This window comes from Strongylocentrotus purpuratus, unplaced genomic scaffold (genome assembly GCF_000002235.5).
Source record: "Strongylocentrotus purpuratus isolate Spur 01 unplaced genomic scaffold, Spur_5.0 spur5_scaffold_21, whole genome shotgun sequence".
NCBI lineage: Eukaryota > Metazoa > Echinodermata > Echinoidea > Camarodonta > Strongylocentrotidae > Strongylocentrotus > Strongylocentrotus purpuratus.
Window position 1 is genome coordinate 753,838 of NW_022145607.1, and position 26,365 is coordinate 780,202.

The 26,365-nt window shown below is 35.9% G+C and overlaps 1 protein-coding gene across 1 annotated transcript in view; it reads left to right on the forward strand.

Annotated features, from left to right (window-relative positions):
• The window catches only part of LOC105445068, a 57,156-nt gene that overhangs the window by 27,665 nt on the left and 3,126 nt on the right, over positions 1-26,365 (forward strand). The window contains exons 12-19 of the mRNA XM_030995037.1: positions 2,358-2,525; positions 3,758-3,925; positions 6,559-6,726; positions 8,026-8,193; positions 9,492-9,659; positions 15,342-15,509; positions 21,982-22,149; positions 22,987-23,154. Of these exons, the coding sequence (XP_030850897.1) occupies positions 2,358-2,525; positions 3,758-3,925; positions 6,559-6,726; positions 8,026-8,193; positions 9,492-9,659; positions 15,342-15,509; positions 21,982-22,149; positions 22,987-23,154 (1,344 nt within the window). The remainder of the gene's footprint in view (positions 1-2,357; positions 2,526-3,757; positions 3,926-6,558; positions 6,727-8,025; positions 8,194-9,491; positions 9,660-15,341; positions 15,510-21,981; positions 22,150-22,986; positions 23,155-26,365) is intronic.

A 26,365-nucleotide genomic window follows, 5' to 3' on the forward strand; every position in this document is an offset into this window, starting at 1 on the left:
GCGTTAGAAAGGAAATAGGCATGAGAAGGCACAATATAATATATCAAATTACATTTTGAGTCAGCGAGTGGAGAATGATCTTGTATTAAGCAAAAGCAACAACGGCATATAATTCAATGAGGTGTATATGTTTGTAATAAAAACAATTTCAATTTTTTCTTAAAAGTATTAATCGATGGAGCATTTTTTATTTCACTACTTAAATAATTCCAAAACTTTGGACCTTCATATATAAATGTTTTTTGAGCTGAGAGGGTCCACAAGAGAGGTAAATGAAAATCATCTGAATGTCTTGTGGGGTAATTATGAACTGAGCTATTTTTAAAAAACATTTCTTGAAAAACAGATGGCAACATATTATTTTTATAATTATACATAAATTGACCTAGTTGGAACAAATATAAGTCTTTTACCTTTAGTATCTTTTTTTCAAAAAATAAAGCGTCTGTATGGGAGCGAAAGGGGGAATTACTAATAATACGAATAATCTTCTTTTGTAATAAAAACACTTTGTCTAACGACGTTTGATGAGTGTTACCCCAAACTAAGAGACCGTAGTTCAAGTATGGGAGTATCATAGAACTATAAAGCAAAATTAAGGAATTAAGAGGAAGACATGTCTTTACTTTGTAAATAATACCAATATTTCGAGAAATAATTTTACAAATATTGTCGATGTGATTTTTCCAAGAAAGCTTTAGGTCAACCGTTACACCCAAAAATGTATTAAATGAAACACACTCCATTGGAGTATTTTTAAAAACTATGTTTACTGGCAATGAATTTATAGAATTACTAAATAACATATACTTCGTTTTCTGGAGATTCAAAGATAATTTGTTCGCTCTAATCCACGATAAAATATTACACATTTCGATATTAATTATTTCAACTAATCTATTACCCCATTCACAGTGGCCTCAAACACCGCGACAGCGGCGGGACTGTCCCGCTGCTGTCGCGGTGTTGTCTTCAGTGTGAAGGCTCGGACCCGTTATAAACTATCGCGGGATAACACCGCCTCGCGATAACGCCGCGACAAACTATCGCTAGGTTCGCCTAGCTACAGCAGCGGGACAGTCCCGCTGCTGTCGCGGTGTTTACTCAGTGTGAAGGCTCTCCGCTATAACACCGCGACAAACACGTGTGATTTGTTTACTTACCTATCACTGACCTCTTTTCTCCAGCAATGGGGAACATAAAGTGAAATAGAAATAAAGTAACCAGTGGATTCAAATTGATTTTATTATTATGTAGATATTATAATTATCCAAATAAAAATATTTCACACTTCAAAAAATTAAAATATTCTGACTGGAAAGCGACAGCAATACGTAAAAGTATAGATAGATCCATAGTTAAATCGAGCTAGCTACATGAGGAAGAGTGTGTAAAGTACAGCTAGCGCGCGCAATTTCAAGCAATCGAAAACCCCGCGCTGAAGTATTTCCGGTCATATCGGGGTCACTCGCAGGTCATGAGCCATGCATACACGTGTTTGTTACGGAGGTAATAAAAATCACCCGCTGCAGCGTGAATGGGTACATGATATTTATCCCGCTGCTGCAGCGGGATAACTTTTCTACTGTGAATGCATTTGTAGCGGTGTTATGGCGGTGTCGCCGCTCCGCTACAACGCCGCTACAAATTTCAAAACCACTGTGAATGGGGTATTTGAGAGTCTTTGTGAGAAAAAAATAAATTTGTGTCATCAGCAAAAAGTATGAAAGACAAAATATCAGATGATCGACAAAAGTCATTAATATATAGAATAAATAATAGCGGGCCTAAAATGCTACCTTGTGGAACACCACAATTTATTTTACGAAGATCTGAGGAGTTGTTATTTAAAAAAACATATTGCTTTCTATCCGAAAGATAGCTCCTGAAACACTCCAAGGCCTTCCCACGTACACCATAATGTGAAAGTTTATAAAGTAAAATATCGTGGTTAATCGTGTCGAAGGCCTTGGAGAAGTCCAGGAAAATACCTATCATATGGGAAGATTTGTCGATGGTCAACATGATTTATAAAATATTGTACTTTTCTGTATCCGCAATGCCCAGTCCACAGTGAGTCAATCAAAAACCTATTAATTACCTCTGTCCTTATCTATCAGTTATGAATAAACGCCATTACCTTGGTCTCAAAAAAATCCGGGAACTATTTAAATTAGTACTTTTATTTCAGGTGTCAAGACTTGTACACTATCAACAAAATAAATGATATTGTCTTAAGAGTTTTTTTTATTGTGGCAACGGTATTAATATTACTCAAACATATTGTTGATTGTTGAATTCAGTTTTGATTGTTTTGTTATTGGTATTCATTCAACATTATGTTGCTATCATAACAGATTGAGACTCTTGACATCGACTCTGCTGATCTCGGTGAACGTCCCTTTGCATCACGTGATCTCGCTCAGTTCATCTGTAAGATGACTCATCTGAAGGACCTGAAACTCGACGGTCAGTATCACGATGACTTCTACTCAACATCATCATCGATGGCATCATCTGCAAAGGTATTGATTTGATTGTATTTTGTTGGACTCTTAACAAATCACTACATGTTTTTGTTATACTGGAGGTGTACTCTTTACCTTTATAGTCAAACGTAAGTGTAGAATTTTACTCTCCCTATTGGTACACCGTTAAGAGCAGGTACGAAAAGTTGATCGTTTCTGGAAGTGGATGATTAAAGTAAGGGCTACGGAATTGCTCATGGAAAGAATTGCTCATGGAAAGAGTGCCATTTCAATTGTGAATGCTGATGGGACTAAATATTTAAATTTAAAAACCTACAAAAATGAAAAATCGAATCTCTTTGTCCCAGTTTTTATTGTTTTTGTCACTCTTTTGAAATTGCAAAGTGTTCCATGTTTATTTGTTTTCACACTTTTGTGCTATGTCAAATTAGTTTTTCAAAGTACTATTTAAATCGAATGTCAGAATAACGTATTGCATAATTATTAAGGATGGCTACTGTATCATAATGTAAAGTGGAATTTGTTTAAGGTAGTTTAATGTTAGCAATTGTTTATCCAACACAATGTTACTATTAAAACATGTTAAGACTTGACATCCAGTATTTAGAACGCCCCCCTCCTACACACCCTCACTCATTCCAATGTGAATATGTATAAGGGTAGTAAAAATACCGGATCACATGCCCGGGAAAAGAAAATCCCGTCCTGTCTTTATACAATCATGGATCCACCACTTTGTAGTCAATAACATTATCAGGGTGTTCAGGTTCTCTACGGAAGAGAGGACAGGGTTTTCTCAAGAGTAGTGTGATTGGGAACTGGCTCAAGACCGTTCTGCCTTCTTGTGTTATTCTCTTTTGTTCTGTAAGACTTTAGAGCATGAGCCAAGTCCTTCATTCATATTTACCCGCTTCTCCCTCAGTCAACAGGTCAACATGATTTATAAAATATTATATTTTTCTGTATCCGCAATGCCCAGTCCACAGTGAGTCAATCAAAAACCTATTAATTACCTCTGTCCTTATCTATCAGTTATGAATAAACGCCATTACCTTGGTCTCAAAAAAATCCAGGAACTATTTAAATTAGTACTTTTATTTCAGGTGTCAAGACTTGTACACTATCAACAAAATAAATGATATTGTCTTAAGAGTTTTTTTATTGTGGCAACGGTATTAATGTTACTCAAACATATTGTTGATTGTTGAATTCAGTTTTGATTGTTTTGTTATTGGTATTCATTCAACATTATGTTGCTATCATAACAGATTGAGACTCTTTACATCCGCTCTCGTGATCTCGGTGAACGTCCCTCTGCATCACGTGATATCGCTCAGTTCATCTTTAAGATGACTCATCTGAAGAAGCTGACACTCGACGGTCAGTATCACGATGACTTCTACTCAACATCATCATCGATGGCATCATCTGCAAAGGTATTGATTTGATTGTATTTTGTTGGACTCTTAACAAATCACTACATGTTTTTGTTATACTGGAGGTGTACTCTTTACCTTTATAGTCAAACGTAAGTGTAGAATTTTACTCTCCCTATTGGTACACCGTTAAGAGCAGGTACGAAAAGTTGATCGTTTCTGGAAGTGGATGATTAAAGTAAGGGCTACGGAATTGCTCATGGAAAGAATTGCTCATGGAAAGAGTGCCATTTCAATTGTGAATGCTGATGGGACTAAATATTTAAATTTAAAAACCTACAAAAATGAAAAATCGAATCTCTTTGTCCCAGTTTTTATTGTTTTTGTCACTCTTTTGAAATTGCAAAGTGTTCCATGTTTATTTGTTTTCACACTTTTGTGCTATGTCAAATTAGTTTTTCAAAGTACTATTTAAATCGAATGTCAGAATAACGTATTGCATAATTATTAAGGATGGCTACTGTATCATAATGTAAAGTGGAATTTGTTTAAGGTAGTTTAATGTTAGCAATTGTTTATCCAACACAATGTTACTATTAAAACATGTTAAGACTTGACATCCAGTATGTAGAACGCCCCCCTCCTACACACCCTCACTCATTCCAATGTGAATATGTATAAGGGTAGTAAAAATACCGGATCACATGCCCGGGAAAAGAAAATCCCGTCCTGTCTTTATACAATCATGGATCCACCACTTTGTAGTCAATAACATTATCAGGGTGTTCAGGTTCTCTACGGAAGAGAGGACAGGGTTTTCTCAAGAGTAGTGTGATTGGGGACTGGCTCAAGACCGTTCTGCCTTCTTGTGTTATTATCTTTTGTTCTGTAAGACTTTAGAGCATGAGCCAAGTCCTTCATTCATATTTACCCGCTTCTCCCTCAGTCAACAGGTCAACATGATTTATAAAATATTGTACTTTTCTGTATCCGCAATGCCCAGTCCACATTAAGTCAATCAAAAAACCTATTTATTACCTCTGTCCTTATCTATCAGTTATGAATAAACGCCATTACCTTGGTCTCAAAAGAATCCAGGAACTATTTAAATTAGTACTAATTTCAGGTGTCAAGACTTGTACACTATCAACAAAATAAATGATATTTTCTTAAGAGTTTTTTATTATGGCAACGGTATTAATATAACTCAAACATATTGTTGATTGTTGAATTCAGTTTTGATTCGTTTTGTTATTGGTATTCATTCAACATTATGTTGCTATCATAACAGATTGAGACTCTTTACATCGGCTCTCGTGATCTCGGTGAACGTCCCTCTGCATCACGTGATATCGCTCAGTTCATCTGTAAGATGACTCATCTGAAGAAGCTGACACTCCGCGGTCAGTATCACGATGACTTCTACTCAACATCGTCATCGATGGCATCATCTGCAAAGGTATTGATTTGATTGTATTTTGTTGGACTCTTAACAAATCACTACATGTTTTTGTTATACTGGAGTTGTACTCTGTACCTTTATAGTCAAACGCAAGTGTAGAATTTTACTCTCCCTATTGGTACACCGTTAAGAGCAGGTACGAAAAATTGATCGTTTCTGGAAGTGGATGATTAAAGTAAGGGCTACGGAATTGCTCATGGAAAGAATTGCTCATGGAAAGAGTGCCATTTCAATTGTGAATGCTGATGGGACTAAATATTTAAATTTAAAAACCTACAAAAATGAAAAATCGAATCTCTTTGTCCCAGTTTTATATTATTTTTGTCACTCTTTTGAAATTGCAAAGTGTTCCATGTTTATTTGTTTTCACACTTTTGTGCTATGTCAAATTAGTTTTTCAAAGTACTATTTAAATCGAATGTCATAATAACGTCTTGCATAATTATTAAGGATGGCTACCGTATCATGATGTAAAGTGGAATCTGTTTAAGGTAGTTTAATGTTAGCAATTGTTTATCCAACACAATGTTACTATTAAAACAGGTTAAGACTTGACAGCCGGTATGTAGAACGCCCCCCTCCTACACACCCTCACTCATTCCAATGTGAATATGTATAAGGGTCAGAAAAAATACCGGATCACATGCCCGGTAAAAGAAAATCCCGTCCTGTCTTTATACAATCATGGATCCACCACTTTGTAGTCAATAACATTATAAGGGTGTTCAGGTTCTCTACGGAAGAGAGGACAGGGTTTTCTCAAGAGTAGTGTGATTGGGGACTGGCTCAAGACCGTTCTGCCTTCTTGTGTTATTATCTTTTGTTCTGTAAGACTTTAGAGCATGAGCCAAGTCCTTCATTCATATTTACCCGCTTCTCCCTCAGTCAACAGGTCAACATGATTTATAAAATATTGTATTTTTCTGTATCCGCAATGCCCAGTCCACAGTGAGTCAATAAAAAAACCTATTAATTGCCTCTGTCCTTATCTATCAGTTATGAATAAACGCCATTACCTTGGTCTCAAAAAAATCCAGGAACTATTTAAATTAGTACTTTAATTTCAGGTGTCAAGACTTGTACACTATCAACAAAATAAATGATATTGTCTTAAGAGTTTTTTATTGTGGCAACGGTATTAATATAACTCAAACATATTGTTGATTGTTGAATTCAGTTTTGATTGTTTTGTTATTGGTATTCATTCAACATAATGTTGCTATCATAACAGATTGAGACTATTTACATCTACTCTGCTGATCTCAGTGAACGTCCCTCTGCATCACGTGATCTCGCTCAGTTCATATGTAAGATGACTCATCTGAAGGACCTGAGACTCCGCGGTCAGTGTCACGATGACTTCTATTCAACATCGTCATCGATGGCATCATCTGCAAAGGTATTGATTTGATCGTATTTTGTTGGACTCTTACTAAATCACTACATGTTTTTGTTATACTGGAGGTGTACTCTTAACCTTTATAGTCAAACGTAAGTGTACAATTTTACTCTCCCTATTGGTACACCGTTAATAGCAGGTACGAAAAGTTGATCGTTTCTGGAAGTGGATGATAAAAGTAAACTTTCTGTCATAATATAAAAACAGAATGAAAATTATTAGAGTAATAGTGCATAATATACATTTCATATGACAATTCGAAGGGCTACGGAATTGCTCATGGAAAGACTGCCATTTCAATTGTGAATGCTGATGGGACTAAATATTTAAATTTAAAAACCTACAAAAATGAAAAATCGAATCTCTTTGTCCCAGTTTTATATTATTTTTGTCACTCTTTTGAAATTGCAAAGTGTTCCATGTTTATTTGTTTTCACACTTTTGTGCTATGTCAAATTAGTTTTTCAAAGTACTATTTAAATCGAATGTCATAATAACGTATTGCATAATTATTAAGGATGGCTACTGTATCATGATGTAAAGTGGAATCTGTTTAAGGTAGTTTAATGTTAGCAATTGTTTATCCAACACAATGTTACTATTAAAACAGGTTAAGACTTGACAGCCGGTATGTAGAACGCCCCCCTCCTACACACCCTCACTCATTCCAATGTGAATATGTATAAGGGTCAGTAAAAATACCGGATCACATGCCCGGGAAAAGAAAATCCCGTCCTGTCTTTATACAATCATGGATCCACCACTTTGTAGTCAATAACATTATAAGGGTGTTCAGGTTCTCTACGGAAGAGAGGACAGGGTTTTCTCAAGAGTAGTGTGATTGGGGACTGGCTCAAGACCGTTCTGCCTTCTTGTGTTATTATCTTTTGTTCTGTAAGACTTTAGAGCATGAGCCAAGTCCTTCATTCATATTTACCCGCTTCTCCCTTAGTCAACAGGTCAACATGATTTATAAAATATTGTATTTTTCTGTATCCGCAATGCCCAGTCCACAGTGAGTCAATAAAAAAACCTATTAGTTACCTCTGTCCTTATCTATCACTTATGAATAAACGCCATTACCTTGGTCTCAAAAAAATCCAGGAACTATTTAAATTAGTACTTTAATTTCAGGTGTCAAGACTTGTACACTATCAACAAAATAAATGATATTGTCTTAAGAGTTTTTTTATTGTGGCAACGGTATTAATATAACTAAAACATATTGTTGATTGTTGAATTCAGTTTTGATTGTTTTGTTATTGGTATTCATTCAACATTATGTTGCTATCATAACAGATTGAGACTCTTTACATCGACTCTGCTGATCTCGGTGAACGTCCCTTTGCATCCCGTGATCTCGCTCAGTTCATATGTCAGATGACCCATCTGAAGAAGCTGACACTCGACGGTCAGTATCACGATGACCTCTACTCAACATCGTCATCGATGGCATCATCTGCAAAGGTATTGATTTGATTGTATTTTGTTGGACTCTTAACAAATCACTACATGTTTTTGTTATACTGGAGGTGTACTCTTTACCTTTATAGTCAAACGTAAGTGTAGAATTTTACTCTCCCTATTGGTACACCGTTAAGAGTAGGTACGAAAAGTTGATCGTTTCTGGAAGTGGATGATTAAAGTAAATTTTCTGTCATAATATAAAAACAGAATGAAAATTATTAGAGTAATAGTGCATAATATACATTTCATATGACAATTCGAAGGGCTATGGAATTGCTCATGGAAAGACTGCCATTTCAATTGTGAATGCTGATGGGACTAAATATTTAAATTTAAAAACCTACAAAAATGAAAAATCGAATCTCTTTGTCCCAGTTTTTATTATTTTTGTCACTCTTTTGAAATTGCAAAGTTTTCCATGTTTATTTGTTTTCACACTTTTGTGCTATGTCAAATTAGTTTTTCAAAGTACTATTTAAATCGAATGTCAGAATAACGTATTGCATAATTATTAAGGATGGCTACTGTATCATGATGTAAAGTGGAATCTGTTTAAGGTAGTTTAATGTTAGCAATTGTTTATCCAACACAATGTTACTATTAAAACAGGTTAAGACTTGACATCCAGTATATAGAACGCCCCCCTCCTACACACCCTCACTCATTCCAATGTGAATATGTATAAGGGTCAGTAAAAATACCGGATCACATGCCCGGTAAAAGAAAATCCCGTCCTGTCTTTATACAATCATGGATCCACCACTTTGTAGTCAGTAACATTATAAGAGTGTTCAGGTTCTCTATGGAAGAGAGGACAGGGTTTTCTCAAGAGTAGTGTGATTGGGGACTGGCTCAAGACCGTTCTGCCTTCTTGTGTTATTATCTTTTGTTCTGTAAGACTTTAGAGCATGAGCCAAGTCCTTCATTCATATTTACCCGCTTCTCCCTCAGTCAACAGGTCAACATGATTTATAAAATATTGTATTTTTCTGTATCCGCAATGCCCAGTCCACAGTGAGTCAATAAAAAAACCTATTAATTACCTCTGTCCTTATCTATCAGTTATGAATAAACGCCATTACCTTGGTCTCAAAAAAATCCAGGAACTATTTAAATTAGTACTTTAATTTCAGGTGTCAAGACTTGTACACTATCAACAAAATAAATGATATTGTGTTAAAGAGTTTTTTATTGTGGCAACGGTATTAATATAACTCAAACATATTGTTGATTGTTGAATTCAGTTTTGATTGTTTTGTTATTGGTATTCATTCAACATTATGTTGCTATCATAACAGATTGAGACTCTTTACATCGACTCTGCTGATCTCGGTGAACGTCCCTTTGCATCCCGTGATCTCGCTCAGTTCATATGTAAGATGACCCATCTGAAGAAGCTGACACTCGACGGTCAGTATCACGATGACCTCTACTCAACATCGTCATCGATGGCATCATCTGCAAAGGTATTGATTTGATTGTATTTTGTTGGACTCTTAACAAATCACTACATGTTTTTGTTATACTGGAGGTGTACTCTTTACCTTTATAGTCAAACGTAAGTGTAGAATTTTACTCTCCCTATTGGTACACCGTTAAGAGTAGGTACGAAAAGTTGATCGTTTCTGGAAGTGGATGATTAAAGTAAATTTTCTGTCATAATATAAAAACAGAATGAAAATTATTAGAGTAATAGTGCATAATATACATTATATATGACAATTCGAAGGGCTACGGAATTGCTCATGGAAAGACTGCCATTTCAATTGTGAATGCTGATGGGACTAAATATTTAAATTTAAAAACCTACAAAAATGAAAAATCGAATCTCTTTGTCCCAGTTTTTATTATTTTTGTCACTCTTTTGAAATTGCAAAGTGTTCCATGTTTATTTGTTTTCACACTTTTGTGCTATGTCAAATTAGTTTTTCAAAGTACTATTTAAATCGAATGTCAGAATAACGTATTGCATAATTATTAAGGATGGCTACTGTATCATGATGTAAAGTGGAATCTGTTTAAGGTAGCTTAATGTTAGCAATTGTTTATCCAACACAATGTTACTATTAAAACAGGTTAAGACTTGACAGCCGGTATATAGAACGCCCCCCCCCTCCTACACACCCTCACTCATTCCAATGTGAATATGTATAAGGGTCAGTAAAAATACCGGATCACATGCCCGGTAAAAGAAAATCCCGTCCTGTCTTTATACAATCATGGATCCACCACTTTGTAGTCAATAACATTATAAGAGTGTTCAGGTTCTCTATGGAAGAGAGGACAGGGTTTTCTCAAGAGTAGTGTGATTGGGGACTTGCTCAAGACCGTTCTGCCTTCTTGTGTTATTCTCTTTTGTTCTGTAAGACTTTAGAGCATGAGCCAAGTCCTTCATTCATATTTACCCGCTTCTCCCTCAGTCAACAGGTCAACATGATTTATAAAATATTATACTTTTCTTTATCCGCAATCCCCAGTCCACAGTGAGTCAATCAAAAACCTATTAATTACCTCTGTCCTTATCTATCAGTTATGAATAAACGCCATTACCTTGGTCTCAAAAGAATCCAGGATCGATTTAAATTAGTACTAATTTCAGGTGTCAAGACTTGTACACTATCAACAAAATAAATGATATTGTGTTAAGAGTTTTTTATTGTGGCAACGGTATTAATATAACTCAAACATCGAAAATAATATCGCTAGTGATATTCGTTCGTCTCGCAATGTGGTCAATACGGAATCTAAAAGTTCACGACGTTTCGTGCGCTATCTGCAACACTTCGTAAGGTGATAAAAACTGCTGTAAGCAAGGGTCTTTTATACTTTACAGGAGGACCGGCGGAGCGGTCTATAATTCGATCACCGTGAGTGTCGACCAATAGGCATTGTGCGTTATTGTTCCAATTATCGATCGAATTATAGACCGCTCCGCCGGTGTGACCGCGCCGTTTGTCCTACCAGTTTCGTTTGTCCGTCGGACACAATATGCGGGTTTTCTGCTCGCACGGATCGTCCGAGGGACGAGGGACGATCCGTGCGGTTTGCTTTCCGCACATTTTGTGCCCCATTGTTTTACGTGTATATTTGATAAAAGGAAGCAACTCGGCAAATCAATGTATTTAGACTCATTGTAAATCATGTGGTTGACATTTTTTCTAGAAATTACATAATAATAATTCTACCATTTTTTTTTAAAGCAAATGGGCCAGTCCTTTTGAAAGTAGAAGTGAATATTTTCTTTAGAACCTTTATTTTATGAAGGCATACTCGTGATATCGGCCCCACAACTGTTGTAATCGATTATACTTTTGTACGTGGCTTCGTACATCAACCAACTCACTACTAGTATATACTCGTCATAGAGGCCCCGCTCCAAGTATTTGGGGGCGTTTCGAGGTTTAATGAAGGAGTTAAATGGGAAATAAAAGTGATTAAAAATGGGGTTGAAAGTGAGTGGGGGAGGCTAGATTATTTAAGATAAGGTAGAGCGTAGCACAAATTGGCGGATGCTCAGGGGGTAGGGGCATTTAATTACGGTCAGATGAGCATATTTTAATACATTATTCATGACACTGGCAGCTAGGTCACTAATTGGCGTATGGTCCAAGGGGCGAAGTCTCCGGAAGCGCAGGGGTTTTAGGCATTAAAATTAAGGTCAGATTAGCATCCAGGGGCCAGCCTTAGGTCCCAAGGTGGAGTCCAGGGGGCAGAGCCCCCGGAAGCTCAGGGGTATGGGCATTTAATTACGGTCACATGAGCATACTTTCTTTTCTATTTCTTTCTATTTAATTCTCTTTAATATACTTTTTCAAAAGTGGGGGGGGGGGGGGGGGGCAGAGGCAAAGGTCTTTCTCCGCGATCCACATCTTGTTTGCAGGAAAATTGCAACTGATATCCCTTCTTTTCTTTTCTTCTTTTGTTTCTTTCCCTTTCCTTCCTTCTCTCTTGTTTTGCGGGGGGGGGGGGGAGGCAACAGCATGGGCGGCAAGGCCCTGTCAGACCCCTTTTTCTTTTCTTCTTCCTTTCCCCTTCTCTCTTCTTTCCCTTTCCCTTCTTTTCCTTCTTTCTCTCTCTCTCTCTCTTTTTGTTTGCTGAGGGGCCAGGGAGGGCAGGCGAAGGCCTTTCGCCCCCGATCCACACCGCGTTGGTGGGAAAAATCACAATTGATCTCCTTACCTTTCTTTTCTTTCCCTCCCCCTTCTCTTCTTTTCTCTCTCTTTTAAATTTGCTGTAGAAGGGGGGGGGGGGGGGAGACAAGGGCCATTTGCCTCCCCCGATCCCCAACTTGTTGGCAGGAAAACTGCAACTGATATCCCCCTTCTTTTCTTTTCTTCCCTTTATCTCGTCTTTTCCCGTTTTTCTTTCCCTTCTCTTCCTTCTCTCTTTCTTTTTGCTGGGGGGGGGGGGGGGGCAACAGCCTGGGAGGTAAAGCCCTTTCGCCCCCCTCCCGATCTTCTTTTTTCCCCCTTTTTCTTCTTCTTCTTCCTTTCCCTTTGTCTCTTCTTTCCCTTTCCCTTTTAATATTTTCCTTCCTTCTCTCTCTCTCTCTCTCTCTCTCTCTCTCTCTCTTTTGCCAGGGGGGGGGGGGGAGGGGGGGGGGGGGTGGCGAAGGCATTTCGCCCCCGATCTCCTTTGTTCCCCCCTTTTCTTTTCTTCTTCCTCTTCTTCCTTTCCCTTACTCTCCACTTTACCTTCTCTCTCTCTCTCTTTCTTCATTTTTTGTTGGCGGTTGGGGTTCAAGGCCCTCCCCTGAATGAGGATGGCAATTGTATCATGCTGTAATGTTAAAAGCTGTTTTTAAGTAGTGTAATGTCAGCAATTGTTTATCCAATACAAAGTTACTCTTATAAAAGATGTATACTTGGCATCCAGTATCTGGATCGCCCCCCTTCCTATCCACCAGCCCTAACTAATTCCAAAGTTTGAATGAAGTAGTGTCAGTGAAATTACCGGATCATAATAATTATGACCGAGCGATGAAATCCCCTCTTCTCTTACAATCATGGATCCACCACATAATGTAGTCGATAACATAATCAGAGTGTTCTAATTTTCCCCCATTAAAAGCACACGTTTTCCATGTATAGAGTAGTGTGGTTGAGGACTGGTTTGTGACCGTTATACCTTCTTGTTTTTAAACCCCTCGTCGACGAGGTCGGAGGCGATATGCATGTAGTAAAGCTGCCGCACGTCCTTTCTTCTGTCCTTCCGTAAAAAAAATCTGGTTTCTGTTTGATAACTTTAATAATAATTAACGGATTTTAATAAAATTTGATATGAAGGTACATGGTATTTAAATACAGCCTATCTTCAATTTCGGAGTATGTAGATCAAAGGACAAAGGTCATAGCTCATTAAATTTGCGAAAATGCCTACTTAGATATACGCGAAAATGTTTGTTTTTAATCCAATAACGTAAGTAATGTTGTTGAGTAAACACGTCAAAGCTCAAAGGTCACAGTCCATTAAATATGCAAAAATTGCTCAATTAAGGAAATTGTACCCGGCGAGGGGATGCTACGCTTTGCGTAGACTTCTTCTCTTTTGTTCCGTTAGAATTTAGATCAGGAGCCAACCCACTACTCCCTCAGTCAACAGGTCAACATGATCTAGAAAATATTATAATTTACTTTATCCGCAATGCCTACAGTATCGATGGGATTAATAAAAAACAAACTAATCACCTCTGTCATTATCTATCAGTTACATGTATGAATAAACACCATTGAATCGGTCTCAAAAGAAGCCAAGAACTATTGAAAGTGGTACTAATTTCAGGTGTCAAGATTTGTCAGTTATACACAAAATAAATGATATTGTGTTAGGAGCTTATCTAACACAATGTTACTATACGGCAACGATGTTAATACAATTTTTATTGAATTGTTGATTCGCGAATATAGTGTTATTTGGTTGTTATTAGTATTCATTAAACATAATGTTGCTATCATAACAGATTGAGACTCTTTACATCGACTCTGATGATCTCGGTAAACGTCCCTCTGCATCACGTGATCTCGCTCAGTTCATCTGTAAGATGACTCATCTGGAGGACCTGACACTCCGCGGTCGGTATCACGATGACTTCTACTCAACATCGTCATCGATGGCATCATCCGCAAAGGTATTGATTTGATCGTATATTTCAGGGCTCTTAACAAATCACTTCATGTTTTGGATATACTAGAGTTGTACTCTTTCCTTTATAGTCAAATGCAAGTGTACGATTTTACTCTCCCTATTTGTTACACCGTTAAAGGTACTATGTCCGATTTGCAGGCCCCAAAAATGAAAAAGTTAAATTCCAACTGCATTTGAAAGCTAATACTAATTTAGAACTTCCCTTAAAAAGGTGGGGCTTGAAAATGTCTTCAAGTGGGAAAATAACGACTATTAGTTGTCAAATCGACTTTAGGGCTATAGAGCCCAAAAGTAATAGTCTTGATTTTCAGACAAGTGTACCGAATGGTCATATGTTTTATGTGCGCAAAGATTCAATCAGTTTAATCTTGGCCATCACAAGAAGTGGGTTATTGATGTAGACAAATGCTCATGTACCCTTTACAACTCTTTTCATGTATGTTATTACCAAAGAAGAAAAAAAGCCAGTCAGTCACTCAATAGTGTCTGACAGTGAAGTCTAGCAAGTAAACGGGTTTCCTTGCATAATTTGAATATGAGGACACTGCTAACGTTTAAATTTCACAGATAGGACATACATGACATATTCATAATTCCTGCAAAGTTCTACAGAATTTGAGGTTGGCTGCAAAAGGGACATAGTACCTTTAAGAGCAGGTCCGAAAAGTTGATCGTTTCAGGAAGTGGATGCGAAAAGTGAATTTCTGTCGTAATACAAAATCAGAGGGAAGATTTTAAGATCAATAGTGAATATATAAACCATATCTTAAATTTCATATGACTATTCGGGGTGCTATGGAATTGCTGATATTTTAAATTTCATATGACTATTCGGGGTGCTATGGAATTGCTGATATATCTTAAACATAATAAATGTAATTATGATGAGAGATTTTCATTGTGGCAACGATATTATTACAATTTAAAACAAGTTGTTGATTCTTGAATTTAGTTTATTTGGTTGTTATTAGTATTCATTCAACATAATGTTGCTATCATAACAGATTGAGACTCTTAAGATTAACTCTGATGATCTCGGTGAACGTCCCTCGGCATCACGTGATCTCGTTCAGTTCATCTCTAAGATGACTCATCTGAAGGACCTGACACTCCGCGGTCGGTATCACGATTACTTCTATTCAACATCGTCATCGCAAGCATCATCTGCAAAGGTATTCATTTGATCGTATATTTAAGGAATCTTAGCAAATCACTACAATTTTTGGATATACTAGAGGGGTACATTTTCCTTTATAGTCAAACGCAAGTGTACAAGTTTACTCTCCCCATTGGTACACCGTTAAGAGCAGGTACAAAAAGTTGATCGTTTCAGGAAGTGGATGCGAAAAGTGAATTTCTGTCATAATACAAAATCAGAGGAAAGATTTTAAGATCAATAGTGAATATAAAAACCATATTTTAAATTTCAAATGACTATTCGGGGTGCTATGAAATTGCTGATATTTTAAATTTAATATGACTTTTCGGGGTGCTTTGGAATTGCTGATATTTTAAATTTCATATGACTATTCGGGGTGCTATGGAATGGCTGATATTTGAAATTTCATATGACTATTCGTGGTGCTTTGGAATTGCTGATATATAGAGAGACAACCATTTCAACTGCGAATGCTGATGATGCTAAATATTTAAATTAAAAAACCTAAACAAATGAAAAATGGAATCTCTTTGTCCCCGTTTGAATTATATCTGAAACCCTTTGGAAACTGCAAAGTTTTCTATCTACATTTTATTTCACACTTTTCTGTTATGTACAATAATTTTTTTCAACATTTTTTTACTAAATCTCATTTCAGAATAACGTATAGCTTTTGTAAAATAATGAAGATGGCAACTCAAGAATGATGTAATGTTTAAAATTATTTTTAAGAAGTGTTATGTCAGCAATTGTTTATCCAATACAATGTAACTATTATAACAGATTAAGACTTGACATCCAATATGTGGATCGTCCACCCCCCCCCTCCTCCTCCGCCACCCCTCATTCATTCCGACGTTTAGATGTAGTAGGATCAGTAAAATTACCGGATCATAATAATTATGACTGCGGGATGAAAAATCACCTCTTCTCTTACAACTATGGATCCACCACATAATGTATTCGATAACATAATCAGGTTGTTCTGATTTCCCCCGATTAAAAGCACACATTTTCTATGTAGAGTAGTGTAGTTGAGGACTGGTGTGTGACCGTTATGTCTTCTTGTTTTATTAATCCCCTCGTCGACGAAGTCGGAGGCTATATACATAGCGAGCTTTCGAGTTTAGGCACCCGACGTCGGCTACTACGCGTGACGTCATATTTATCCCCTGCGCATGCGTGAGCTTCTGGGCCCACGTTCCCTTCCAAATCACCCGACGGGAGTCGGGGGCAATTTATGTGAATCGACGTCGCCGTGAAAACGTCAACGTGAGTGTAGTTTCATCACCTTCTTTTATGTTATTCTTTGTTTTTATTATTCTATTATTTCCTCTTGCTATCTTTTGTTTCTTCTTCTATCACCTTTTCTTATGTTATTCTTTGTTTTATCATTCTATCACTTTCTCTTTCTGTCTTTCCTTATGTTATTCTTTGTTTCTTTCTTCTGTCACCTTCTCTTATGTTATTCTTTGTTTTTATCATTCTATCACTCCCTCTTTCTATCTTTCCTTATGTTATTCTTTGTTCTTCCTTCTATCACCTTCTCTTATGTTATTCTTTGTTTTCATTATTCTATCACTTTCTGTCTCTCCTTATTTTATTCTTTGTTTCTTCCTTCTATCACCTTGTCTTATGTTATTCTTTGTTTTTATCATTCTATCACTTCCTCTTTCTATCTTTTCTTATGTTATTCTTTGTTTCTTCCTTCTATCACCTTGTCTTATGTTATTCTTTGTTTTCATTATTCTATCACTTTCTGTCTCTCCTTATGTTATTCTTTGTTTCTTCCTTTTATCACCTTGTCTTATGTTATTCTTTGTTTTTATCATTCTATCACTTCCTCTTTCTATCTTTTCTTATGTTATTCTTTGTTTCTTTCTTCTGTCACCTTCTCTTATGTTATTCTTTGTTTTTATCATACTATCACTCCCTCTTTCTATCTTTCCTTATGTTATTCTTTGTTTCTTCCTTCTATCACCTTTTTACTATGTTATTCTTTGTTTTATCATTCTATCACTTTCTCTTTCTGTCGTTCCTTATGTTATTCTTTGTTTCTTTCTTCTGTCACTTTCTCTTATGTTATTCTTTGTTTTCATTATTCTATCACTTTCTGTCTCTCCTTATGTTATTCTTTGTTTCTTCCTTCTATCACCTTCTCTTATGTTATTCTTTGTTTTTATCATTCTATCACTCCCTCTTTCTGTCTTTCCTTATGTTATTCTTTGTTTCTTCCTTTTATCACCTTCTCTTATGTTATTCTTTGTTTTTATCATTCTATCACTCCCTCTTTCTATCTTTCCTTATGTTATTCTTTGTTCTTCCTTCTATCACCTTCTCTTATGTTATTCTTTGTTTTCATTATTCTATCACTTTCTGTCTCTCCTTATTTTATTCTTTGTTTCTTCCTTCTATCACCTTGTCTTATGTTATTCTTTGTTTTTATCATTCTATCACTTCCTCTTTCTATCTTTTCTTATGTTATTCTTTGTTTCTTCCTTCTATCACCTTGTCTTATGTTATTCTTTGTTTTCATTATTCTATCACTTTCTGTCTCTCCTTATGTTATTCTTTGTTTCTTCCTTTTATCACCTTGTCTTATGTTATTCTTTGTTTTTATCATTCTATCACTTCCTCTTTCTATCTTTTCTTATGTTATTCTTTGTTTCTTTCTTCTGTCACCTTCTCTTATGTTATTCTTTGTTTTTATCATACTATCACTCCCTCTTTCTATCTTTCCTTATGTTATTCTTTGTTTCTTCCTTCTATCACCTTTTTACTATGTTATTCTTTGTTTTATCATTCTATCACTTTCTCTTTCTGTCGTTCCTTATGTTATTCTTTGTTTCTTTCTTCTGTCACTTTCTCTTATGTTATTCTTTGTTTTCATTATTCTATCACTTTCTGTCTCTCCTTATGTTATTCTTTGTTTCTTCCTTCTATCACCTTCTCTTATGTTATTCTTTGTTTTTATCATTCTATCACTCCCTCTTTCTGTCTTTCCTTATGTTATTCTTTGTTTCTTCCTTTTATCACCTTCTCTTATGTTATTCTTTGTTTTTATCATTCTATCACTTTCTGTCTCTCCTTATGTTATTCTTTGTTTCTTCCTTCTATCACCTTCTCTTATGTTATTCTTTGTTTTATCATTCTATCCCTTTCTGTCTCTCCTTATGTTATTCTTTGTTTCTTCCTTCTATCACCTTCTCTTATGTTATTCTTTGTTTTATCATTCTATCCCTTTCTGTCTCTCCTTATGTTATTCTTTGTTTCTTCCTTCTATCACCTTCTCTTATGTTATTCTTTGTTTTTATCATTCTATCACTCCCTCTTTCTGTCTTTCCTTATGTTATTCTTTGTTTCCTCCTTTTATCACCTTCTCTTATGTTATTCTTTGTTTTTATCATTCTATCACTTTCTCTTTCTGTCTTTCCTTATGTTATTCTTTGTTTCTTCCTTCTATCACCTTCTCTTATGTTATTCTTTGTTTTTATCATTCTATCACTTTCTGTCTCTCCTTATGTTATTCTTTGTTTCTTCCTTCTATCACCTTCTCTTATGTTATTCTTTGTTTTTATCATTCTATCACTCCCTCTTTCTGTCTTTCCTTATGTTATTCTTTGTTTCTTCCTTTTATCACCTTCTCTTATGTTATTCTTTGTTTTTATCATTCTATCACTTTCTGTCTCTCCTTATGTTATTCTTTGTTTCTTCCTTCTATCACCTTCTCTTATGTTTTGTTTTGTTATTATCATTCTATCACTCCCCCTTTCTATCTTTCCTTATGTTATTCTTTGTTTCTTCCTTCTATCACCTTCTCTTATGTTATTCTTTGTTTTTATCATTCTGTCACCATCTCTTTCTGTCTTTCCTTATGTTATTCTTTGTTTCTTCCTTCTATCACCTTCTCTTATGTTATTCTTTGTTTTTATCATTCCATCACTTTCTCTTTCTGTCTTTCCTTATGTTATTCTTTGTTTCTTCCTTCTATCACCTTCTCTTATGTTATTCTTTGTTTTTATCATTCTATCACTTTCTGTCTCTCCTTATGTTATTCTTTGTTTTCATTATTCTATCACTTTCTCTTATGTTATTCTTTGTTTTTATCATTCTATCACCTCCTCTTTCTATCTTTCCTTATGTTATTCTTTGTTTCTTCCTTCTATCACCTTCTCTTATGTTATTCTTTGTTTTTATCATTCTATCACTTTCTGTCTCTCCTTATGTTATTCTTTGTTTTCATTATTCTATCACTTTCTCTTATGTTATTCTTTGTTTTTATCATTCTATCACTTCCTCTTTCTATCTTTCCTTATGTTATTCTTTGTTTCTTCCTTCTATCACCTTCTCTTATGTTATGTTTTGTTTTATCATTTTAACTTTCTATTTCTGTCATCCTCATGTTATTCTTCGTATCAGATTTTGGCGCACTGATTTTATTACCTGATTTAATCACCTGATCTAAAAAAATTGGTCACGTGACCGACGCAAGCACCGACGTGAAAAATCGAAAGCACTGCCGGGAAGGGAACGGACGTGAGTTGCGCAACGTCTCCACGCTCCAGTACCTCGTAGTAGCCGACGTCGGGTGCCTAAATCGAAAGCTCGCTCATGTAGTTAAGCTGCCGCACGTCCTTCCTCCTGTCCTTCCGTAAAAAAAATCTGGTTTCTGTTTGATAACTTTAATAATAATTAACGGATTTTAATAAAATTTGATATGAAGGCACTTGGTATTAAAATACAGCCATGTCTAATTTTGGAGTATGTAGGTCAAAGGACAAAGGTCATAACTCCTTAAATATGCGAAAATGCCTACTTAGATATACACGAAAATGTTTTTTTTTAATCCAATAACGTAAGTAATGTTGTTGAGTAAACACGTCAAAGCTCAAAGGTCACAGCCCATTAAATAGGTAAAAAATGCTCAATTGAGGAAATTGTACCTGGCGAGGGGAGGCTACGCTTTTGTTCCGTTAGAATTTAGATCAGGAGCCAACCCACTGCTCCCTCAGTCAACAGGTCAACATGATCTAGAAAATATTATAATTTATTTTATCCGCAATGCCTACAGTCTCGATGGGATCAATCAAAAACAAACTAATCATCTCTGTCATTATCTATCAGTTACATGTATGAATAAACACCATTGAATCGGTCTCAAAAGAAGCCAAGAACTATTGAAAGTGGTACTAATTTCAGGTGTCAAGATTTGTATATCATACACAAAATAAATGATATTGTGTTAGGAGTTTATCTAACACAATGTTACTATACGGCAACGATATTAATATAATTTTTAATGAATTGTTGATTCTCGAATATAGTTTTATTTGGTTGTTATTAGTATTCATTCAACATAATGTTGCTATCATAACAGATTGAGACTCTTGGGATCTACTCTAAAGATCTCAATAAACGTCCCTCTGCATCACGCGATGTCGCTCAGTTCATCTGTAAGATGACTCATCTGAAGAAGCTGTCACTCGACGGTCGGTATCACGATGACTTCTATTCAACATCGTCATCGCAAGCATCATCTGCAAAGGTATTCATTTGATCGTATATTTAAGGAATCTTAGCAAATCACTACATTTTTGGATATACTAGAGGTGTACATTTTCCTTTATAGTCAAACGCAAGTGTACAAGTTTACCCTCCCCATTGGTACACCGTTAAGAGCAGGTACAAAAAGTTGATCGTTTCAGGAAGTGGATGCGAAAAGTGAATTTCTGTCATAATACAAAATCAGAGGAAAGATTTTAAGATCAATAGTGAATATATAAACCATATTTTAAATTTCATATGACTATTGGGGGTGCTATGGAATTGCTGATATTTGAAATTTCATATGACTATTCGGGGTGCTTTGGAATTGCTGATATTTTAAATTTCATATGACTATTCGGGGTGCTATGGAATGGCTGATATTTTAAATTTCATATGACTATTCGTGGTGCTTTGGAATTGCTGATATATATAGAGAGACAACCATTTCAACTGCGAATGCTGATGATGCTAAATATTTAAATTAAAAAACCTAAACAAATGAAAAATGGAATCTCTTTGTCCCCGTTTGAATTATATCTGAAACCCTTTGGAAACTGCAAAGTTTTCTATCTACATTTTATTTCACACTTTTCTGTTATGTACAATCATTTTTTTTAAATATTTTTTTTTTACTAAATCTCATTTCAGAATAACGTATAGCTTTTGTAGAATAATGAGGATGGCAACTCAAGAATGATGTAATGTTTAAAATTATTTTTAAGTAGTGTTATGTCAGCAATTGTTTATCCAATACAATGTAACTATTATAACAGATTAAGACTTGACATCCAATATGTGGATCGTCCACCCCCCCCCCCTCCCCTCCTCCTCCGCCACCCCTCATTCATTCCGACGTTTACATGTAGTAGGATCAGTAAAATTACCGGATCATAATTAATCATAAGTATTCATTCAACATAATGTTGCTATCATAACAGATTGAGACTCTTGGGATCTACTCTGAAGATCTCAATAAACGTCCCTCTGCATCACGCGATGTCGCTCAGTTCATCTGTAAGATGACTCATCTGAAGGACCTGACACTCCGCGGTCAGTATCACGATGACTTCTACTCAACATCGTCATCGATGGCATCATCTGCAAAGGTATTGATTTGATTGTATATTGTTGGACTCTTAACAAATCACTTCATGTTTTGTTATACTGGAGGTGTACTCTTTCCTTTATAGTCAATCGCAAGTGTACAATATTTTACTCTCCCTGTATTAGTATACCGTTAGGAGCAAGCAGATAGGACTTGGCATCCAGTATGTGGACCACCTCCCCCCCCCCCTCTTTCCCATCCACCAGCTCTTATGCTAACTCATTCCAACATTTAAATGAAGTAGGGTCAGTAAAATTACCGGATCATATGACCGAGGGATGAAATCCCCTCTTCTCTTACAATCATGGATCCATCACTATAATGTAATCGATAACATAATCAGAGTGTTCTGATTTTTCCCCGATTAAGAGCACACGTTTTCCTTGAAGATTAGTGTGGTTGAGGACTGGTTGGTGACCGCTCTGCCTTCTTGTTTAATTCTCTTTTGTTCTGTAAGACTTTAGATCATGAGCCAAGTCCTTCATTCATAATTTCCCACTACTCCCCCAGTCAACAGGTCAACTTGATCTAGGAAATATTATCATTTTCTTTATCCTTAATGCCACAGTCCCATTGGATCAACCAAAAGCTTATTGATCACCTCTGTCATTATCTATCAGTTATGAATAAAGACCATTATATCGGTCTCGAAAGAATCCAGGAACTATTGAAATTAGTACTAATTTTAGGTGTCAAGACTTGTACATCATAAACAAAATAAATTTCGTTGTGTTAAGATTTTTCATAGTGGCGACGATATTAATATAGCAGAATTTTGAATATAGTTTTATTTGGTTGTTATTAGTAATAATTCAACATAATGTTGCTATCATAACAGATTGAGACTCTTAAAATCCACTGTGATGATATCATTGAACGGCCCTCGGCATCACGTGATCTTGCTCAATTCATCTGTAAGATAGCTCATCTGAAGGACCTGACACTCCGCGGTCAGTATCACGATGACTTCTACTCAACATCGTCATCGATGGCATCATCTGCAAAGGTATTGATTTGATCAAGGGGGATCCAGGGAGGAGCGGGCCTTGCCTCCCCCCGGCAACAAATACAAAATAAAATAAGCGAGAGAGAGAAGGAAAAGGAGGGGAAGAGGAGAGAAAGGAAAAGAAAGAAGAGGAAGACAAAATAAAAGGGGGAAAAGGAGATCGGGGTTGGGGGGGGCGAAAGGGCCCCCATCAACAAATAACAGAGAAGGAAGGATATGGAAAGAAAAAAGGAAAAAAATGAAAAAGAAGTAAGGTAGGGGAGATCAGATGCGATTTTTTTTTCCCCCAACAAGGTGTAAATCGAGGGGGGGATGTATTGTATTGTATTATTGTATTATTTATTCGGCACTTTCAAGAAATATAACAATTTAACAATATAAACATGGTAAATACAAAATTGGAATGACAAAAAATGTGCAAATACAAATTTTTGTAGCAATATTCAGAGTGCAAAAGATGGCGGCCATGGAAGAAGAGAGCAAACTTAATTACTGTAACCGTGAAGGTCCCTCCGCCCAACCAACTGATGCACTCAGGACAAATAAGACAGTAACAAATCAAGGATAAACAATAAAAATATAAAGAAAGGCGAGGCACGAGCATATGTAACGCCAACATAGAAATTATAGATAACATATTACAAATTTGCAATTTCAATAACATATTACAAATGTACAATTTCAATAACATAATCGCATTGACTCTCCATAGAAATATAATGTAACTAGCATGTTTAATATTTATACTGGGGTTTTCTCTACCTGATTTAATGCTATCAAAGTATTACATGTATATTAAATATCTTTAAAATAAAATGAAACTATTATCCGGCCTTATGACACATATCTGATTGATCACATATGATATAAATGAAATTGAAATTGAGATTATTGAATTAGAAATTGAGGTCCAACTGAGTGCAGAAGACTGTTAAAAAACATAGCATACGGACAATAAAGAGAGTAACAAATCAAGGATAAACAATAACATAAAAAAAGAAATGAGAGGAAAGAGCAAATGTAAGCCAATATAAAAATTAAGTACACATTATATACATGTATTAAATTGCACTGGCTTACGGATGGGGGTAGGGTGCCCCCCCCCCCAATGAAATGCAAACGTGGTTTATTTCTAATTCGATACCGGTGATGTACAAATGTTGCTGAAAAAACATAATTTTCCGAGATTTTTCCTCACTTTTTAGTAATTTATACTTTTGTATGCGTTTTTTTTGAGATGACAAATTCCTAAAATTACCGTCAGGCGAGAAATATGCTTATTTAAAGGCTTAAATGTCAGGGCCCGCGGAACGGCGGGGCTCGGGAGGTTCGAGCTTCCCCTCCCACTTTTTTGAAAATTTTTATTAAAGAGAAATAGAAAGAAAGAATAGTGACCTGCCAGTGTCTAAATATAATGAGGTATCAAAATATGCTCATCTGACCCTGTTTAAATCCGAAAAAACCCTGAGCTTCCGAGGGCTCTGCTCCCCGGATTCCACTTAGGGCCCTAAGGCGGGCCCCTAGATGCTCATCTGATGGTAATTTAATTCCTAAGACCCCTTAGTTTCAGGGGGCTCCGCCCCCTGGAACCCACGCCAATTAATATCATGCCAATGTCACAAATAAGGTATCAAAATATGCTCATCTGAAAATGTGGTGTGCATAGACAAACGCCATATTGTGAGAAGATATTCAACTCATCTGGTAACTTAACCAAACACATGATAACTCTGAATATAACTGTGTATTAAACTGTGATTTAAAAAGACGTTATCATGCACTGCTTTTCATGGTCTCAATTGTGTTAGTAGATGCCAGGAAAACATCACTTACGGGAGTAAAAAAAGAGCACCAAAAAAAAAAAAAAAAAATCGCCTCGCCGCTACGTGGCTCTAGTAAGATGCTCCGCATCGTCTTTGGGTCAACCCCCCCCCCCCCCCCTTAGCAAAAAGCTAGATCCGCTTGATGCGAAAAGTAAACATTTTCTGTCCTTATAAAAAAACGGACAAACGTAATATTAAAGATTAATAGTAAAAACAATATTTTTCATAACTATACTTCATCCAATTATATTGACAAATGGCAATAGACGACTTCCATGTTGAACAAGAATTGATCACTTCCATCAGTTCTTTCAAAACTATATCTAGGAGAGACTGTGGAATGTGAACATTAGGCAAATCATATCATCAATTCAGCCAGGTTATTATTATTCTGCTTTTCACTAAATTAATCAGGTACTAGTTTGCACGACAGATTGAGACACTTTTCATTTGAGATTTGTATCTCAGAGGATAATGATAATGATAACAATTAAAATAATAATAATAATAATTGTATAGTAATAATAATAATAATTGAATTTAAATAGCTCCTTTTCCAGAGTTTACAAGACGGTGTGTGCCAGCAAGGATATCCGTTGGCATCACATGATAACTTTACGGGATGAATAATGGCGGATCGAGAGTAGGGGCAAACCCCTATCTGACATATTTATACAAAATAAGAATGGGTCCGTAATTATGCAAGATACCCCCCCCCCTCCCTACCCACAACTGCACTTAAATGTCATAAGCCTTGCTTTTTCTATCCATCTCACTATGTTATATTTAGAGAAGCTAAATACAAAACTCCATAGCGCTTACAAAGAAATAAACACAAAGTAAATAGACTGATTAAATTACGAAGGAAAGACTTTTTTTTTCCTCTTCAGAGGTATTTATTCGGTTATAAAATACACTTAACAACAAAATAATTGAAACAGAAAAATACATTCACTTTACACCTCATCTTTTGAGATCTTTACAATCAGATAAAATCAAGGGCTATAATGTTGAAGGGCATTTGATATAACATCTGAGATGTTATCCAAACACAGTTCATTTTTAAAAACATGCCATATTCCAAGACTGTTGTAAGTTTTCCCTTGGAAATAGTTTAACATGTACATTTTATATATTGCCTATTGTGCATATGTAATAATTAAATTTATATCTTTAGTGTTGGAACAATTAGAATCTGCACCAACAATCAGGTATTTTTCGTTTATTATCAGTGTTTCCTTGAAGTTGTAACGAATAAATGCAACAACGCGTTTCCAAAAAGAATATTGGGGATTCTAAAAGAACATGAACAAACGATTTAGTTGTTTTGCAAAAAGCACACAAGTTCTCATTTACATAAATTATATCTGAACGGTAAAATTCGATGA